A 20,740-nucleotide genomic window follows, 5' to 3' on the forward strand; every position below is an offset into this window, starting at 1 on the left:
GCAACATCTCATTAGGTTAAGACCTATTTACATCACTCATATACGCTCTCATACCTCTTTGCCTAGTCCTATGACAGCAAATAATGCTCAAGCTGATTTATGGGTAGGGTGTTTACAAAGTGCTCGTGATTACCATGCTTTAACTCATATTAATGCTAAAGGCCTGCGAAATAAATATCAAAAGTTAACAAGACTACAGGCACAAGAAATTATTCGCATTTGTCCTACTTGTGGACCACTAACAGCAGTGCCTTTTCAGGCTGAAACTAATCCCAGAGGTCTAACTCCTAATCATTTATGACAGATGGATGTTACTCACATACCATCCTTTAGTAAATTACAATATGTTCATGTTTGTATTGACACTTATTCTCATTTTTTGTGGGCTACTGCTCAAAGTGGGGAATGGTTTCATCATGTTCACTCACACCTCTGGTCTGCTTTTGCTGTAAGGAGATGCCCTCTGAAAATTAAAACTGATAATGGACCTTCTTACATTAGTAAATCCTTTGAATCTTTGTTTAAAATGTGGTATTGAACATGTTACCAGCATTCCTTATAATCCTACATGTCAAGCCATAGTTGAATGCAGCCATCATACCCTAAAAACTATGATTTTAAAACAAAAAGGGGGAGATTATGGTATTATGACACCAAAAGATTAATTAGCAAAAGCTTTATTTACTTTACATTTTCTTAATGTTTATAATTCATTAACACCTGTGGAATGTCACTTAGAAAATGTCAAACATCTACAGTAGACACAGGAAATGAAGATCAACCAATATTCTAGAAAGTTTTTAAGCAATGAATGGAAAAAAGGCAGGATTAAAGTAAGGGGGTGAGGCTATGCTCTTATCATTTCAGAAAATGGAGAACAAATTTAGTTATCTGAGAAAAGGATTAAACCCCAGAATGAAGAGATGGAGTCTTCTACAACTTCTGATGATGGTGATCGTAAGTAATAAGGAAGCTGCCAGTAATTACACTTATTAGGCCTATATACCTAACCCCCCATTACTTAGAGTGTTAACCTGGAAAAATCCATTCTTTCATATATATCTGAATGAAACCCATATATTCCCTATACCAATTGATAATCGATTGCCAATTAAACCCTATAAAGAAAAAGAATCGATAATCTCATATTATCATTTGATTATCAACCCTTAAGCATTAGTAACCATCCTTCCTGTATGTAGGTTAAAAATCGGGCCATAATTATCTTTAAAAATAATAATACTCAGTTTATTGTGACTTTATTTCCCTCTTCTAATTTATTCATAATCAAAAATCCTACTTATGATTGTCTGCAAAAAGACAGTAGGGATAAAGAAGGATGGCAAGAGTGCCATATAGGAAGAGGATCTGACATTTTTTAATGATTCCTATGGAATAGTGTGGGAAAGTGCCCCTATGGGGAGTCCCATTGAATATGATGACAGATTTATTTGGCATGGTCTAAATAGTAAAGGACAACAAAAAATAATTTTTACTAAAAATTATATTTGGAAACAGAAAGGGAAATGGATCCCTTCTCCATGGTGTAATATTACATCTATACATAAACAAAAGAATTTGTGGAAAGTTTTTCTAGGAATAGCTCCTACTATAGAATGGATTGGGAATAATAGTAAGAATGGTCAATATCTGCATTTAAATCAAATTCATCATCTTCAGGCATGTGTAAGAGATCCTTATGTGTTTGTGGTTGGAAAATTAACTATAACCCAAAAATGCTCCATTCTATAAAAATGAGGCTTTGCATCCTAGTAGCCATTACCTTGCAACTAACATACTATGGAGAAGGCAAACTAAAAAATTTTACTATCCCCATCTGTGTCAAAGAGAGCTGCCTTCCTCCCTATATTGGTAAAAAATTAGCCTCACAGGTTCAGCCGCTGCAGCTGCCACAGCACGTGGTGCTCTTCGTCATGGCCTCATCAGCTTGCAATACTTTAAACAACAATGACAAATTAGCCTAGAATCCAGTGCGCAGTCTCTTGACTCTATGCAGCGGCAACTAACATCCCTCGCCCAAGTAGCCTTACAAAACCGTAGGGCCTTAAACTTACTCACAGCTAAAAAGGGGGGATCCTGCCTCTTTCTCCAAGAGGAATGCTGCTACTATATAAATGAATCTGGTATTGTTGAGCAAAATGTTAAGAAATTGCGAGAATTGCGGGAAGGAATACTGCCCTCCCAATCAACCTCCTCCTTGTCTGCCTGGCTCACCTCTCCCCCTGTAACGTGGCTGGGTTCCCTCCTCAGCCCCCTAATTGCTCTCCTTTTAATCTGTGCATTTGCACCTTGCCTTCTTAAATTCCTCCAAGAAAGGATGAAACAAATCTCTGCCCACATGATGTTTCTTGCCGCTGTTCGTCAATACCAGCCTATCTGAACCGAAGAACAAACAACCAACCTTTAAATATGCAAATATCTTGTGTTGCCTCATAGCCAACCTGTACCCTAATGGCGTTTTCTTGCCTGTCCTCTCTGTCCATGGTCACAACATCGCAGCTAACCCTTCTCTGTTTAATTAATATCGCTGAACAGCTTCGGTAAGGAGAACAGCTTCAGTGAGGAGTTTAGTGGCTCAAACGAGCAGCAGGTGCCCTGGCCAAACAAGACCAGGGCGGGTGTGGCCTCACCCACTAATCTCAGTACATCATGCATGTCATGCGCGGTGAAAAGCTCCCCATTATAGCTTGCTATATTTTCAAGGTCATTTGTCGCTGAGGCGCTGGACTGGTTAGCCAATGACGGGCAACTGGGCTGACCCATCAGCCAACCTAAGACAGGGACATGGCCTTTTGCTGCCACGCTTCCCAATGACAGGTAAGACTGGTCACTTAATGGGTGCAGCCCCGTCCTAAGACAGGCACAGCCCCCCCCTCAGTACGGGAGCACCTTGCAGCTGCACGTCACCACTGGGCATAAGCCCTGCCCTAACGTGAGCCAGCGCCAACTGTTCTTTTCTTCAGTTCATAACATATTAAACAGAGAAGGGGTACCTGTGGGGAGCCACCCGCTGTGAGGTCTGTTTACAGCCTCCAACTACATGGCGAATCTCATAACTACTACAGCCCTGCCCCGCCATTCCCTTCTTCTTCTTGTTTCTTTGTTCTCCCCTTCCCGCCACAACTCTGGTAACCACAGCAGCACGCATGTGCAAGGTGTGAAACTCTGCAGACTCGGCACGAACTTTCAGCCAATCCCTTCCTTGGACGTCTGCCACCTGCAAGACCAGCCTACCACCTGTGGACACATTCCCTCCCCTCAGTATAAATCCCCTTGTTCTACCCCTAATAAACGAGGCTTGATCAGAACCCCGTCTTGCCTCCATTCTTCTCTCGACTCCTGCCCCTACCCCTGCTTCTTCCCACAGGCCCCTGAACTCGCCCCCGCTGGTTTCGGGCAATATGGAACTTGGAAGGGGTGTGGTACTGCATGGAAAGACTTGGGTTTTGGTGCTGCTCAGCCTGGGTTCAAATCCCAGCTCTGTTACTTTATCAGCTGTAGGACTTGGTAATATTACATTGCCAGGCTGTCCTGGGTATTAGATAGTGTCAGTTAAGTGCCTGGCATCTAAGAGACATTCTATTGTTACATGAATGGATGACTGAATGAATGAGGTCTCCCTCCCCCATAAACCAGTCAATATATACTTTCTAAGTGTGGGCAGTAGAGATTACTGTAATATTTACTGTATGGTAGCCGTGTTAAGCCCATTTTTCAGGAGGAAAAGTTGAGGTTCAGGGAGGTGAAGTATTTTGCCCAAGGTCACAAAGAAGGCAAATGACTGAGCCAGTAGAGGTGGGGTAGGCACCAGTGTGGCTCCCAGCCACAGCTTTGGGCAAGGAGTGCCCTTTTATCCTACTCACAGGTCAGACAGACCAAGCCTGTGCGGATAGACAGGTCTGCAAACAGTGCCCAGCTCTCAGACACCTGGGAGATGGCGAAGGGGATGATGATCTCAGCCGGGACGTAAAACTGGAGGGCGTAGGTGAAGAAGATGCCAAAAGAATACATCAGCTTGACCGACTGGTACAACCTGCAGACAGATGGCGAGGATGTGAAATCGGACGCGGTTCCCTGGGAAGGGTTGTTAGGACACACTCTTTGCTCTGAAGCTGGCATTTGTCCCTGAGTTATAGAAAGGGCTAACTCAATGATTCAGGCCAGGCTGGCCACCAGAGTCGCCTGGAAAGCTTGCTAAAAATGCACATTCCTGGAGATTCTGATTCAACAGGCCTGGGGCTCAGCAATCTGTGCCTCTTTTACTGTCATATTTGTTTTTAAAGTAGTAACTTCATAGAGTAAAATCCACAGTATAAAAGTCACACAGTGAAAAGCCTCCCTCAAACCCTTGATCCATAAGCAACCACGCATATTTTCCTGTGACCCTTACAGAAGTAACTTGTCTAAATGAAAGCTGACACAGAATGTAGGCACACACGGGTTACACACACACACACACACACACACACACACACACACACACGGCAGCATCCTCTGCACATTCAAGTTTTTTTTCATTAACTATTTCTTGGAGATTGTTCCCTCTCAGTACCCACAGAATTGTCTCTTTTGTTTAAGAGTTGTTTGATATTGCAATCCATGTATTATAATTTATTTAACCAGTCCCTAATTGATGGACATTTAGATTATTCACTGTCTCTTGCCAAGTAAACAATGACACAAAGAACATCCTTGTGTATATATCCATGCAAATATAGGATACAACCTCAGAAATAGAAATGGTTGGGTAAAAGTATATATATGTAATTTTAAATTTTGACAGCTACGGGTATACAGCCCGTTTGCTGTCCTAGTGTGCGAGAGTGCCTTCTTCCCACACCCTTGCCAAAAAGCAGTGCGAACACATGTTGGTCTTTGCCATTGTGTGTTTTTTTAAAACTGGATTTCCGTGATTATGAGGGAGACAAAGCATTTTTTCAAACAGAAAATGGCCATTTAAAAAAAATTTTTCTGTGAACCATTTGTTCATGTCCTTTGCCTATTTTCTCTTTGGAAGGGGTATTTGTTTTGTTTTTTCCTTTTTGGTAAGAAGTATTTGTTTAAGGCTCCCACGGAGATTCTGATGACCAGCCAGATGCAGAGCAGGCTCGAAGCCTTGGAGGGGTGGGAACCCAATCCCCATGTTTTCCAGGCGAAGCCCCGGGAGGAAAGCATTCTGCCCAGGTAGCCAGTGACAGCCTGACTTGCTCAGAAGAAGGAACAGCGTAGTAGGATGCCTTCTTATTTACGTAAAATACTTCACAACTTCAAAGAAATTCCACATCTATTTTCTCATCAAATCATGTGGGTGGGGTCGGTGATACTTTACTCATTTTATAGCTGTGGCCTTGTAATAGCTAACACTCAGAGAGTGCTGACTGTGTCCCAGGCACACTTCTCGGGCTTTTATGCATATTTAACCAATTAATCTTCACAATATCTCCATGAGGTAGTGTAGCAGCCATCTGTGCCATTTGGCAAGTACTCCCAGTTCTTCCTGGCACAGGGTAGAATTGTGGTTCTCTGCCCTTTTGGAGGGAGATATGGCTGTGTGACTTGGTTTGATCAATGAAGTGTGAGCAGAAGAGAGGTGTGTCACTTGCAGGTAAAGATTTTCTGGCTTCATGGTAAAGTGCATGTTCTCTGCATGGTAACAAGCAACCTTTCAGCGAGTGGCTCTTCCATCAGCCTGCACCCTGGAACCCCAGCCATGCCATAAAGCATATGTAGCATGAGCAAGAATTAAGCATCTGTGTGTTCAGCCACTGAGATTTTTGGAGTTGTGTGTTACTGGAACACCACCTAGTCTCTATCATGACTGATAAAGGTAGGCATTAGTATGATTCTAATTTTACAGAAAACGTCAAGATTAGGTAGTTTGTCTAATGTCACATAAGAGCCAGGATGCAAATTCCATTGGTTGGCTTTAGAGCCTGTGCTCTAAAACACATGGCTAATACTGATATCTTGGTCACTATGTGTCCAAACACCAGCTGCCAAAATGTTTGTTGAATGAGTAAATGTATGGTGAAACATAAGGTCTCCTGACCAAGTTCCAAGAGGCCCAATAATGGCAGTCTAGGTCCAGTTTTGGTATTGGGGGTCTAAGTGGAGGTCCTTCTATGAGACCCTCAATCACTACTTTCTGTCCCACAACCATTCCCAGATCATTCTGTTTCATGGCGTTTGCATCTTAAGAGTCAGAGAGATTGGATTCAAGCTTCAGCTTCTCACAGTGTGGGATGGGCAAGCACTCACAGCCTCTCTAAATATCAGCCTCCTTATCTACTAAATGGAGTCACAAATAACAATACTAATTCATAGAACTATTGTGCTTCTATTATCCAAATGAGCTGTTCTTCTAAGTAACACTGATATTCAAGGCTCATAAAGTCACATTCTGTGGCTAAAGCCCAGATCCCACGCCTCTCCCCACCATCACCCCTAGGTAGGCAGGGACATACCAGCAATTGGGCAGGTTGAGGGTGATGCTGGCCTGGGTGTCTGACCCAAACTTCATGTAGCCCAATGTTCCCAGGCATATATAGAGGATGATGACAAGGGACATCCCCAAGTACAGGACAAAGGAAAACTGCTGTGGGTGCTTCATCTGGTTTTTGAGAGGCAGGACCTAGAGGTGAAAGGAGGTGGGAAAAGAAAGGCAGGAAGATGTGGTACGTCGTGATGGCACAGGTTCCCCCAAAGCACAGAACTTCTCTCTGCAGAGCCAGGAAATGGCCTCTCCACATGTTCAACCCCCCTTCATCTCCTCTGTTGCTGGGACTCCCCATCCCTCTTTTGGCTGATGAGTAAATTATCACTCAGTGGTCAAGGCCATGGTCTGATGACCCTCCATTTTGAAACCGTTTTGACCTCGTCTCATGCAGAATGAACCTGCCCTCCTCTGTGCTTTTGCTTATATATCACATGGATCTGTCTTCCAATGTAAACTGTGAATCCCTCAGGACAGCTACCACATCTTATTGTTTTGGTTTTTTTTAAACAGCCTTATTGAAGTATGATTGAGAAAAAATATAAGCTGCATATATTTCAAGTGTACAATATGATAAGTTTTGACACACACACATATGCACACATACCATACCTAGAAAATCATCACCATGCTTAAGGTGTGAACATATTCATCACTCCCTAAAGTCTCCTCAAGCACCCTGGAAATCCCTCCTTCCTGCCCCTCCCTGCTACATCCATATCTCCAGGCAACCACTGATGTGTTTTCTGCCACTCTAGATTAGTTTGCATTTTCTAGAGTTTTTAATAAAAGGATCATCCAGTTTGTACTCTTTTTTTGGTCTGGCTTCTGTCACTTAAATAATTATTTTAAGATTCATCCATGTGGTTGCATACATAAATAGTTTGGCCTTTTTATTGCTGACTAGTATTCCACTGTAAGGCATACCACAGTTTGTTTATCCATTCAGCTTTTGATGGACAGTTCGGTTGTTTTCACCTTTTCGCTGTTACAAATAAAGCTGCTGTGAACATTCATCTAGAAGTCTTTTATGGGCATGTGCTTTCATATCTCTTGGGTAAATACCTACGAGTGGAATGGCTGGAGTAATTGGTAGGTGTGTGTTTAACTTTAAATGTTTTCCGAAGTGTTTTAACCATTTATATGCCTACCCGAAGTGTAGGAAAGTTCCGCTTGCTCTAAATCCTTGTTAACACTTTCTATGATTAGTTTAAATTTGTTATTTATTCATTCTGTTATTTTTCAGAGATTCAGTGCGCATGTCAAAAATTGGTGGGCCAGAGGTTCTGAGGGAAGAGAGAGGGAAAAATAGGTGTAACGTGGGGTATTTTGGGGCATTGGTTGCAGGCAATTACACGTTTTGTAAAAACCTATAAAATTGTGTGATGCAAAGTGCAAACTATAAACTATAGACCATGATAAGTAGCAATGCTTCAATATGTGTTCATTAATTGTAACAAATGTACCACACTAATGAAAGATATTGTTAAAGGGGGAAAGTGGGGGAAGGGTATAGGGTGGGCTTTATGGAAAATCCCTATTTTTTTAAGGATGTACTGGGTATTAATCTCAGGACCTTGTACACAGGAAGCAGGCACTCAACCACTGAGCTACATCTGCTCCCAACCCCTATATTTTTAATGTAACATTTATGTAATCTAATGCTTCTTCTTCTTTTTTTAAATATATTTTTTATTTATTTTTAAAAGATAGATCACAAAAAAATATATAGTAGGTTCCCATATGCCCCATTCCCCATACCCCCCACTTTTCCCACATCAACAACTTCTTTCATTAGTGTGGTACATTCATTGCATCTGATTAATACATTTTGGAGCTCTGCTACACAGCATGGACTATAGTTTATGTCATAGTTTATACTCTATTCCAGTCCACTGAGTGGGTTATTGCAGGGTGTATAATGTCCTGCATCTGTCCCTGCAATATCATTCAGGACAACTCCAAGTCCTGAAAATGCCCCCATATCACACCTCCTTTTCCCTTTTCCTGCTTTCAGCAACTCCAGTGGCCACTGTCTCCACAGCAATGATATAATTTCTTCCATTGCTAGAGTCACAATAATTCTATAGTGGAATACCAGTAAGTCCACTCTGATCCATATTTTATTCCTCCATCCTGGGGACCCTGGGATGGTGATGCCCAGTCCACCTCTCAATTGATAGGGGGCTTTGATCCTACATGGCTGGTGGATGGGACTCTCATGCCTGCAGCTGTAAACACTCTTGGTTCCTTGGTGTGGTGGTTGTTCATCTTTACCTCCCTGTCAGCTGACCAACAAATTGGAGAGTAGGTGCTGCAACACCACTGAGGTCCAGGGCATAGCTGGCACATGGACAGCCCAGAGATTCAAGTCTCCTGGGCATACACCAACCCCAGCACCAACCACAGGTTCAAAAAAAGGGACAGAAGAGGCATGTATAGAGAAGTCATCTCTGAGTCCAACTCCATCACACTCAGGAGCACAAATTCCAAAGTAGGACCCACTGGCAAGGCACGAGACTCTGAAGCCATCCACAGGACTATAGGACCTGGGTGTCTCTGTAGCCTTCAGGAGCACTACTACTTGGGGTTGTACCTACTTTGGCTGCCTATGAGGTCCTGATGAGACGTGCATAAGCGCAACCCCTCTGATGAACTCCCAACTCATTTTGAAGTCTCTTAGTCATATAAACTCATTTGTCTTTATCATTTCCCTCTTTTATTCAAGGTCTTTTTTCAGTTGCATCACAAGTCAGTGCTTGTTAGTAATCCCTTGGCGCCAGGGAGGCTCATCCCTGGGAGTCATGTCCCATGCTATGGGGAAGGTAATGCATTTGTCTTAGAGAGTGGCCACATTTGAGCAACATGGAGGCTCTCAGGAGTTAACTCTTAGGCACCCTGCAACACTAGGCTAAGTTGAAATTTCAAGTACAACAGGCTCATAAGCATAGTCATCAGTATCAAGGGCCCATCATTGGGCCATCCTTCTTCATTGGTCATTGCCCTTGCACTTGGGGGATTGTTGCTGTTCCATTGGGGAATGTGGCAGAACTCCCCAAGGTGGGGACCCAGCACTCCCTCAGTTGTTGTGTGAAACTCTACCCACTATGTCAATACCCAATGAATATCTGAACATATATATATATATATATATACCCTATATGCATGCCCAGGTGAAATCCCTCCCAAGCATCTGGTGGGCTGCAATTTGTTTGGCCTTTATAGTGTTTTTACTTTTTAAAATGAAGTTAAATTTAAAAATCAGGAAAATTTGCATAAAATCCAGTTTCTGGTTTCTTTGGGAAATAAGGAAAGCTGGCAATAAAAGTACTAACAAACCTCCATGGTGATAATTGGCTAGAGCTGAGTAGCACCTACCCTCTTGAGATGAGCATATGTTTTCCAGTTTGCCATAGTCCACACATTTCCCTATTGTATAACTTGTGACTCATTTTACTCACTTGTGTTGCAGGCCTGGACCCTGAAGGCATTTAAGTTTGCAAATGCTGCCCTGGGCTTAGAACAGTGTATGAAGCAGGAGCCACCCTGTGAGTGAACACTGACTTTCTCTTCCACTAGAATATTATACTCTACACTTTTCATAAATATTATTATTTAGGTATCTGGAACAATGACCCATTGCCCTAAAGAACACCAGGGACCATTCACTCAAAGCCCACATCAATCTTACCATACTGATGCCTTCAAATGTGAAGATGGCTGTACCAAAGAACAGCAAGAAAGTCTTCCAGCCTGCCACCAAGGGTAGGTTTCTAGGGTCTGGGATCCCCTGAAAAGAGTAGAAAAGAGCTTTGACTTTGCCATAACATAGACATTATCCCAAATCATTGCCAGGTAGAAAGGTGAGTCATACTTAACTTCTCAATAGAGGCCATGAGTAGAAGAGGCACCCATAAGAATAGAACACTCAGCCAGAACTCTGACCTTGGCGTGTGAGGAAAGAGCAATCCAGGGAGGAGAGGAAATTGCCCAAAGCCCCTCCGAAAGTTAGTGGCACAGCCTGGATGGGGATTCAGATCTCCTGTTTCCCAGCCACTAACCCTCTTTCCCATCACTTCTCTTGGGGCATGCAGTCCACTAGCTGTTGTAGCTATATCAGGGGGGAATGGTTCTTTTTTTTTTTTTTTTTTTAAAGATTTATTTATTTATTTAATTTCCCCCCCTCCCCTGGTTGTCTGTTCTTGGTGTCTATTTGCTGCGTCTTGTTGCTTTGTCCGCTTCTGTTGTCGTCAGCGGCACGGGAAGTGTGGGCGGCGCCATTCCTGGGCAGGCTGCTCTTTCTTTTCACGCTGGGCAGCTCTCCTCACGGGCACACTCCTTGCGCATGGGGCTCCCCCACACGGGGGACACCCTTGTGTGTCACGGCACTCCTTGCGCGCATCAGCGCTGCACATGGCCAGCTCCACAAGGGGTCAAGGAGGCCCGGGGTTTGAACCGCGGACCTCCCATATGGTAGACGGACGCCCTAACCACTGGGCCAAAGTCAGTTTCCCGGTTCTTTTAATAGACACCTGTGCTAGGTAGAATTACAGCCCCCCAAAGAAGCCCACCCCCTAATCCCCAAATCTGCAAATATGTTCCATTACATAGCAAAGGGGAATTAAGTCTGCAGAGGGAATTAAGGTTGCTAATCAGCTGAATTTAAAATAAGATTTTCTGGATTATCCTGCATTATCTGGGTGTGCCCAATGTATTGATGAGAGTCCTTAAAAGAGGAAGAGGGAACTGGAAGAGCGACCTAGAGAGATACCAGCATGAGAGACTCAGCCTGATGTGGCTAGCTTTGAAGATGGAAAGGGGCCTTGCAAAGAACCAAGGCAGCCTCTAGGAGCTGGAAAAGGCAAGAAATTGGATTCTCTCTAGAGACTCCAAAAAGGAGTGCAGCCCTGCTGACACCTTGATTTTAGTTAGCCCAGTGAGAGCTTCACAACTGCAGGGTAAACTTAGGCTATCAACCAGTTTGTAGTAATTTGTCATAGCAGAAATAGGAAACTAATACAACCCAAAAGGCTTTCAGATGCAAAGAAATGAAACAATAATGGTGGAATTTGGGGTCTGTGATCGTGTATCATGGGCTTGGGAAGGAAACTGACTAGAATTAGTGAGAAAATTATTTTCTGTGTAACGTATCATTTTCCTTGCCTGTTAACTGGGGATAAAGACAGTACTTACCAAACAGCATTATTGTGAAGACTCAGTGAGTTAATATATGTAAAGAGCTTGGCACCAAATAAACCAAATTCTTCTGTTACCCATGTAACCCTTGTCAACCTACACTGTTATAATTTTTGTTGGTTACTTAGTGCTTATTTTCCCTAATGAAATGTAACCTCTATGAGAGCAGATACCCTTAAGTTAGGACTGAATGCCCATTCTGTGCAAAATGCCTGCCTCAAAGGAGGTATCAGTAGCTATTTGTTGGATGGCTCATCATTATCCAACGTGACAATGGCGATGACGAAGTTGATGCTGACAATGATTAGTTTCACCGCTTGTGGGGCAGGAGTGTTCACCCACGTCATCTTGGCAGGGGCTGCGCAAAGCAGTTGTCTCCCTCACCTCCACCTGCCCTAATGAGAACAGCCCTCCCCAGGGTGCCCCCTGCTGTGGTGGCTTCAGGCGCGGACCTGCATGATATATTCAAAGATGAGAGCCATGCTCCCCAGGGTGGTGATGTTGGCCAGGGTAGAGAAGAAGGACAGCGCCCTGAGGTTCTGGATGAACACCAGCAGGATGAGGAAGGGCAGGATTGACAGCATGTACAGACGGATGTCCAGGAGGGGGGTCAGCACCGGAATCGTCCTGGGGTGGCAGGTGTTGGAGGTCATGTGGGCTTCTTCCATAACCTGATGAGGCATACAATCAAGGGAAGCATAGTTAGGGTTGCCAGATAACATACAGGACGCCCAGTGCAATCTGAATCTCAGGGGAGCCCATGTAGCTCAGTGGTTGAGCACCTGCTTCCCTCACATGAGGTGCTGGGTTCAATCCCTGTACCTTCTTAACAAAAAATCAGAGAAATCACAAATAATTTCTTAGTATAAGTCTATCCCCAAAATTGCTTAGGATGGACTTCGAGTAAAAATTATTTGTGATTTATCTGAAATTTCAATGGAACTGGGGTCCAGTAATTTTGTCAAGTCTGGCATCCCTAACTGTAGTGCCTGCCAGTGGGTGTGTCATCCAGAAACCCTTAGAATCATAACATCTCAAGGCTTAAGGGACTTTCTGTGATCTAGGCCAACCTCTTCTTCCCTCCCCAATGGTTGTTTTCGTGCATATATCCAGAGAAAGGGAGCTCGTCACAGCACAAGAATATCCTCTTCAGCCTTGGATTGCCCTGAATATGGAACAAAACCAACCTCCTTGGATGTTCCATTCGCTCTACTTGTCATAGTTCTGACTATTTGGGTGCACAAAAACAAGGCCACGAAGCCAAGAAAGAATGCCCTGAATGCAGTGAGGGGAAGGATGCAGCTTATTTGTCTTCTATTTAGTTAGGCAACTTCTTGATGAAAACCCTGAGATACCTCAGGTGAATCTCACCAGTGCTTTTCAGGCTAAAAATACTCAATTATTTTGACAATTTATGATTGGACATGATTACAAGCCTCTCTCTCCATCCTGAGTATATGCCTCGGAAGTTGCTTTACTTTCCTGATGATCCTTCTAAAATATGATTCCCAGGACTGAGAGGACTCCCAAGTGTGGTCTGATCTGGGAGTAGATGCTTAGAACATTATATTTTTGCTAATACAACTCTAGCAGCGGGAGGTCTATTTTGCTCTTACTCTGCCCAGAACAGTCCTGTTACCTGTTGTAAATTGTCTGCCATAAACATAAAATAAACACAGCAGAAGCCCAGCTGGGTGATTATCAATAAGAAGTTGACAGTATACCTGGGAAGAAAAAGGGGCAGACAGAAGGAGAAAACAAACATTAAAAGATTTTTAGCATGCATTTATTTTTAGTTTTTGAAACAAATACTTCTGTTGATTTTATTTTTTATTTTTCCCAACTTTATTATTTTGAAAATCTCAAACCCACAGAAAAAGTTGAAAGAAGAGTACAATTAGCATCCACATCCCCTTTGACTAGTTACACCAATCCTTAACTTTTGGTCACAGTTACTGTGTTCTTTCTTCCTGCCTCCCACAAGACACTTTTTTTTTCAGAAACTTTTGAAAATCAAATTGCATATATCAGTATACTTCAATCTGAAATACTTCAGCATGCCTATCTCAAAAATCTATAATAACCAGAAAATCAACTTCAATATCCTTAAATATATAGTCCATATTCAAAATACCCTGTTTTTTTGCCAAAATATCTTAAAAATTTTTTATTTTTCAAAGGAGGTCCCAGAGATCAAACTCAGAACCTTGTATATGGGAAGCAGTTGCTCAACCACTGAGCTACATCTGTTCTCTCAAAACATCTTTTATAGCTGTTTATATTTACTTTTTATTCAGGATCTCTTTTAGTTTCTTGGCTGCTGAAACAAATATCATTCAATAGTTTGGCTTAAACAACAGGAATTTATTGGTTCACGATTTTGAGGCTGGGAGAACTCCAAGACAGAGGCATTAGCAAGATGGTGCCTTCTAATGTGTCGCTGGCAGCCATTCCGGCATTGGCTGCCATGGACACTTGGTCCTTGGCTTTTCTGTCCCATGGCAGTGCTCATGACTGCCTTTTCCTTTCTCTACTGGGTTCTCTTCTCTTCCAGCTTCTTGCTTTTTTTTCTTCCTCTGTCTAAATTTCATTCTGCTTATAAAGAACTCCAGGATTCCGGATTAAAGCTCAACCTGACTCGGTTGTGCCACACCTTAACTGAAGTAACGTCGTCATGAGGTCCTATCTTCAACGGGGTCACACCCACAGGACCAGGAGTAGCAACCTGAACGTGACTTATGTGGGGGACATGACTCAATCCCTAACAGGCTAAGCAAGATTTGTGCATGCGTCTGGCCATCTCTAGTTTGTCTTCATTCATCTAGAACCCCCCCACAGATATCCACCTTCTTTGCTTTTCATGACATCCACTTTTATGAAGAGTCCAGAATAACCATCTTGTAGAATGTCCCGCATTCTGGGATAGGCTGATTGTTTCCTCATAATTAGAGGAAATGTTACATAGGTGATATACTGTCCTTCTATTTCACCTTATTAGGTGGCATATCATGTCCTATTATTCCACTCAGTGCTGATGGCCAGATCTTTCTATTGTAAATGTGCATTTTCCCCTTTGTAATCTGTGGGGTAAAATTTTGAGATGTTACGAATATCCTACTCCCCAAATCAATGGTTTTAACACTCACTGTTGATCCTTGCCTGAATCAATTATTTCATCAGTGATTGCAAGGTGGCGATTTTTCTAATTTTGTCTCTTCCTTCTTTCAAATTTATTAGCTGGCATTTAAAAGAGAGATATTCTTCCTTTCTCTCACTCTCTTTTGTACCATGATGGACTCATGTTCTTAATTTTTCTATTCAATATATTATAATCCATTATTGTCATTATTCTTTTGGATTCTTAAACTGGCTCAAATTTGGAGACATATTTAATTTTTAAGGGAACAAAATATTTTCCTCTAATTAGATTCTAATGTTTAGTTCAGAGTTTTTCACAATTTGGTTTTGTAGAAACCCTTGCATCACAATCATGTGGGTGGGTCTCATCAGGCCTACTGAATCAGAATCTTGGTGTCACGTGAGACTTTGGGATGGGCTTGTTTTTCATCTTACTATGGAAATATTCAAACATACATGGAGCAAAGAGAATAATATAGTGAATCCTCATGCACCCATCCAAGCTTCAACAATTAACTTTTTGCCAATCCTCTTTCATCTATCCCTTCACCCCATCAACAGATACACTTATTTTGTTAGAGTATTTTATAGCAAATCAGAGTCATCAAGTCATTTTACCTATAAATTATTCAATATGCAGCTCTCATGGACAAGGACTTATAAAAAATATATAACCATCATGCTATTACCATCCCTAACAAATTAAAAACAATCCCTTTATACTCTTTATATCATCAAATACCTAGTCCATATTCAGACTTCTCTAATCACCTTGAAAACATCTACTTTACAGGGTGGCTTTGAATTAGGATCCAAACAAGCCTATATAATGCATTTTGTTATGAGGTCTCTGAAATTTGTTTTAAATAATTATATTTCTCTTTCTATTTTTTTTTCCCTCTTGCTTTGTGGTTGTTGAAGATAGCAGATCACTTGTCCTGAAGTGTGTCCCACTTTTTAGATTTGTTTGATGACTTCCTCACAATGTTATTTACCTTGTCTTTCTATCACCTGTGTTTCCTGTAAACTGATATTAGATATAATGGCTTGCTTAGATTCAGGGTCTTTTTTTTTTTTCTGGCAAGAATATTTCAGAGTTGGTGCACTTTACTCACCATTGCATCCCATTATGAGACACATCATGTCTGGTTGTTCCATGTCTAAACATGGGAAGGAGATGTGGTGATGAATAAGAGGTTCAGTGGTGGCAGTGCAATCTCTCCTTTATAAAGTTTCCTACTGACTTTCCACCAAATCAGAGCATCCATTGATGGTTGTTGCCTAGATGGGATGGGCAGTTTTTTTTAAAACAAATCAGTTCCATTGATACATGTTAATAAAGCATAAATCCATCGAAAGTGTGCAATCAATGGTATTTGGTATAATCACATAGTTGTGCATTCACCACTTTAATCATTATTAGAGCATTTTCATTTGGAAAGGGCAGTTTTAACACAAGCTCTCTGGGTATCTTTTAGCTCACCAAAAATTACAAATCATTGATTCAAACGAAATATTTTCCCAAATCCTTCTGGCCTTTTCTTAGTCACTGGACCTGCAGAAAAATGGTGCAGTATAGTGGATGAGGAGCTGGATTCTCTGGGCTCTAGTCCTTGCTCTACAACTAAGTTCCTACATTTTTATTCAGGGTGTCATTCAGAAATGGGTAAACCTTTATGAGAAAGGAAAGATAACTGTAAGTCTTCCACTATGCCTGGCCTATAACTTCTCCTGGTCAGGAGACTAAAGACCTACCGAGACTCCCAAGAGGGGGCTACAGGAGGGCCCCTGGCCACGGTATTATCTCCTTACCTCTGGAGGGGCTCTGCTGGGAAAGCTGCAGCCTTAGATTCTTGTCAAGTCTGTGCTCCACCCACCCACGTCTGTGTCCTTGGACACATTGTTTTATCTTTATGGGTCTTGGTTAACTCCTATTTCAGGACAATAAAAAACCTTCCTAGGTATTCCATCCATCAGCCATGTGGGATCTAAGCTCTCTCTTGATTCAGAGGTAGAGTGGACTTCGCCATCCCAGAGACCTCAGGATGGAGGAATAAAATTTGGATTAGAGTGGACTTACTGGTACTTTACTATAGAATTATTGTGAATCTAGCAATGGAAGAAATTATATCATTGATGTGGAGACAGTGGCCACAGGAGTTGCTGAAAGCAGGGAGAAGGAAGGAAAGGTGTGATGTGGGGGCAATTTTGGGACTTGGAGTTGTCCTGAACGATATTGCAGGGACAGATGCAGGACATCATATATCCTGCCATAACCCACTGAATGGACTGGGAGGGAGTGTAAACTACAGCATAAACTATCCACTCTGTGTAACAATGCTCCAAAATGTACTCATCAAATGCAATGAAAGTATTTCACTAATGAAAGAAGTTGTTGATGTGGGAGGAGTGGGGTGTACGGGAATCTCTTATATTTTTTAATGTAACATTTTGTGTAATTATGTATCTTTAAATAAAGATAAAAAAATACATATCTAAAAAAACAAAACAAAAAACTCATCCTGCTTTCCTCACAAGATTGTTGAGATGACCAGAGGGGCTAAGACGGAAAATTGTTTTATATACATAGAGTCCTCTTACTAGGAAGGGGACGGCCTAAGTGTTCACCAACAAGGGAATGATGAAATAAAACTATGGATATACCCATACTGGGAACACCAAGAGCTTCAAAAAATAATGTGGTAGATCACTATTCCCAAAATAGAGAGAAATGAGAGGGACATTCTAGATGAAAAAGCAAATTGCTAAACTCACGTAAAAAAAAAACCACAACAAAATACATATTTCCATTCACATACATACCTTCACTTACATGCTGAGAAAAAAGCATCTAGAGGGATAGTTACCAAACAGGTATGGGTAATTCAGACGGGGTAGACTAGGGCCCTAAGGAGAACGGGCAGAAAACCCAATGAGTTAACACACTCCACTTGGAAAGAAAGCCTTCAGCCTTCTAACTCACACAGACAAGTTAACACAAACAAGTGAAAAGGCAGCTAGCAGCTCCCATCCAGCAGCTGCATGATCAGAATGTAACATGCAACTTCCTCACAGGGCAGAAAGAAAAACAGAAAGGGTCCTCCATCACCACCCGCATACTTTCCTAAACACCTCACACCAGCTCAGGGCTCAAGGACAGTAGCCAGAAGCCAATACCACCGGACAGAAACCCCTAGAAACCAAATCACACAGTGAATTTCCCCTCTTGGTCCTAAGTACTCCAATCAGCGTAAACCCTAACCCCCAATGATAGTTCATAAATCCAGAAACCCCTAGAGAGGGGGAGCACGTCTCACCCTGGAGCACAGCCCACACCCGTGTCTCGGGTGTGCCACTATCTCTTTTCTAATTTCCTAATAAACTCTCTACTCTTGCCTATGGTGTGTCCTTAAATTCCTTTCTGCAACATAGCCCAGAACCTGGCCACTGTCTCCAGTAACATAATTGCCTCTAGAGTGAAGAGTGGGATGGCGGAATGGGCTATCAGGGGAATTATACTGCTCGAATGTTTACACTATGCATTTAAAATGGGTGCTATTGCAAATAAAGGAGGACAGGTGAGGGGTATGGCTCCCGCGGCACTCTTATCACCACTACAGCTGTGACAATACCTTCCCCACACCGAGTGGGTCCTCAGCCAGGTGTTGGGGCAGCTTTCGAGGCTGTACATCATGGCTTCTCCATAGCTGACAAAAGTCTTTTGCAGTCTACAGGGGGAAGCAAGCCACATGTAACTTAGTGCATTATTGTTGAAGTTACAATTTCTTACCAAAAGTGAATAATTACTATATATTTTTGTGCTAAGAAGGGGCATTCTGGCAATTTTCTAGCAACGGCATTATTGAGATATTTGATAACAGTAAACTTTTAAAACTTTCGGGAGTTTGACATTTTTTCCTTTTTCTTTTTTTTCATTTATCTTTAGAAACACCAAGATTTAAGTGGGTATTATTGATTTGTGTTTTAAGTAAGCAGTAGGTGGACATTCATTTCATCCTGCACACCACGAAAGAGGGGGTGTGAGAGCAGTGAGGTGGGTCCGCCTCAGCAGGGAGGATGAGAGGTGGCAGGGAGAGGGGGTGTGAAAAGGGACAAGCCAGCAAGTCTGTCTGTTCTTGATTTGCAGTCCCTCCTTGATGCTGCTGAGGGTGCCAGAGCATTTGAGATGTCTGGCCTGGGCCAAAGCCAAGCACCCCCGAAGGAGGACGCCCCAGTTGCAGTCTCATCCTCCTCCCCGGGTGGAGAAAGCCCTGCCCTAAGACTGTCTCTGTCAGGAGCGAAAGCGAGAAACTGCATGAGTTCCAGGTCCCAGATCCCCAGAGTGAATTGCAAGGCCAGAGGCAGAGCAGCTGGGGGAGGGAAGGAACCCCAGACAGGTCAGAAAACGGCTTAACCCCAATGTGCCCCTCAAACAGCTGGGAAGCCTTGAGCAAGTCTCTGAGCCGCTCCCCAGCCCCTTTCATTTCATATAGAGCCTGCTTTTGGGCAGAGCAGACGGTGAGGTAATGGGTATGGAAATGTACTGGAATCACAGCACAATCCTATTTTTAGGACTTCTCACTCTGCTTGATGTTTGGAATGTCAATGAGGTCCCATTGCGGAGGATTAACAAATGCAAAAAAAGAAAAACAAAAACAAAAACAAAACCCCCCACAAACAAATGCTTTGCTCTAATAAATTCAATACTTTCCCAAGGTATAGGGCCCAGGTATCAGTAATAAGGTCACAGATGCTGGGTACAAAACAGAGTAGGCGAGACAACGGCAAACCACAGAGATGTGCCCCATTTGAAAAGAGGTTGGTGGAGCCTCTGTTCCAGGTGCTATATTGGTCTAACTGATAAGGAGAAAGCAGAGATCTTTTTATTTTATTTTATTAAAAATCTCCAGGTTTTTAAACCTTGGCTAAAACAAAACAAACAACCAAAAAACGCTATGCAAATCCCCCCAAACATATCTGAAGGCTGTAGTCAGCCCTTAGGCCATCAGTCTATAAATTTTGGATTAGACATAAAAGAATAATGAGTCATCAGAAAAAACATCAGGAAAGGGCAGGCATGATTGGCACAGACATCAGAAGCCCACGAGGTGATTTAATGATCCCAGCAGGCTCTAGGGAAGGGAAGGTTTCAAATTGGTTTACAGTCTTCAGGCTTTGAATACTGGTTCAGCTGTGTGACTCCGGGTAAGGCATTTAACTCCCCTAAGCCTCAGGTTACTCATCTGTAAAAGGGGAATATTGACAGTCGCCACGGTAGAGGTTTACTTATGTAAGGAGTAAATAAAATAATGCTTGCAAAGCTCTTGTCATGGTACCTGGCATGGTAATTGTGCAATAAATCTAACTGCTGGGCGTAAATGTTCTTATAAGTATTTGTGAGCTGGAGAGTGCTCCATTAAGTACATGTGTCTGGTACACAGTCCAGATATGCCTATTTGAGTTAAGATAATTTCACTTTATGAGGAGTTTCATGTACCATCTCTGTGACTTGTGAGGCCTATCTTCAGCCTCAGGAAGACCTGTTTGGATCCTCTATGCCTTGTGAGGCTATGGATGGCCGGGTTGGCATGGGTCAGTTAAGTGCCCCTCAGAGTACCTGTGGAGTGCTAGTTTATAAAGGTGAAACCCTCAGCACTTTTTTACATTGTTTTCTTGGCATTTGTCTTTTCTTTCTGAAAATTTTTTGCATTCAAATTTCAAATACATGAAAATTGGGTATTGTACGCAGGCTTTGTTAATGAGCGAAGTCATTGTGAACTGGTCAGTTCATTGGTAACTGGTTTTGTTTGTTTGTTTATTTGTTTTTGCTTTTTTTGGTTGTTCTTTCACGAAATGTCCTAAAAGGGGTTTACTGGAACAAATTACCCTTAC

At 42.4% G+C, this 20,740-nt stretch overlaps 1 protein-coding gene across 2 annotated transcripts in view; it reads right to left on the reverse strand.

Moving 5' to 3' along the window:
- LOC101445268 (proton-coupled amino acid transporter 3) overlaps positions 1 to 20,740 on the reverse strand; it is a 43,423-nt gene that overhangs the window by 6,671 nt on the left and 16,012 nt on the right. Inside the window, exons 4-9 of one of the 2 annotated variants that reach the window (XM_004453465.3) lie at positions 18,481 to 18,576; positions 13,350 to 13,434; positions 12,163 to 12,381; positions 10,206 to 10,304; positions 6,486 to 6,652; positions 3,885 to 4,054 (exon numbers count right to left, since the gene is read on the reverse strand). In XM_004453465.3, the coding sequence (XP_004453522.2) occupies positions 3,885 to 4,054; positions 6,486 to 6,652; positions 10,206 to 10,304; positions 12,163 to 12,381; positions 13,350 to 13,434; positions 18,481 to 18,576 (836 nt within the window). The remainder of the gene's footprint in view (positions 1 to 3,884; positions 4,055 to 6,485; positions 6,653 to 10,205; positions 10,305 to 12,162; positions 12,382 to 13,349; positions 13,435 to 18,480; positions 18,577 to 20,740) is intronic. The other variant, XM_058281060.2, reaches the window with a different exon arrangement.

Source organism: Dasypus novemcinctus, chromosome 2 (assembly GCF_030445035.2).
Source record: "Dasypus novemcinctus isolate mDasNov1 chromosome 2, mDasNov1.1.hap2, whole genome shotgun sequence".
NCBI classification, from domain to species: Eukaryota; Metazoa; Chordata; class Mammalia; order Cingulata; family Dasypodidae; genus Dasypus; species Dasypus novemcinctus.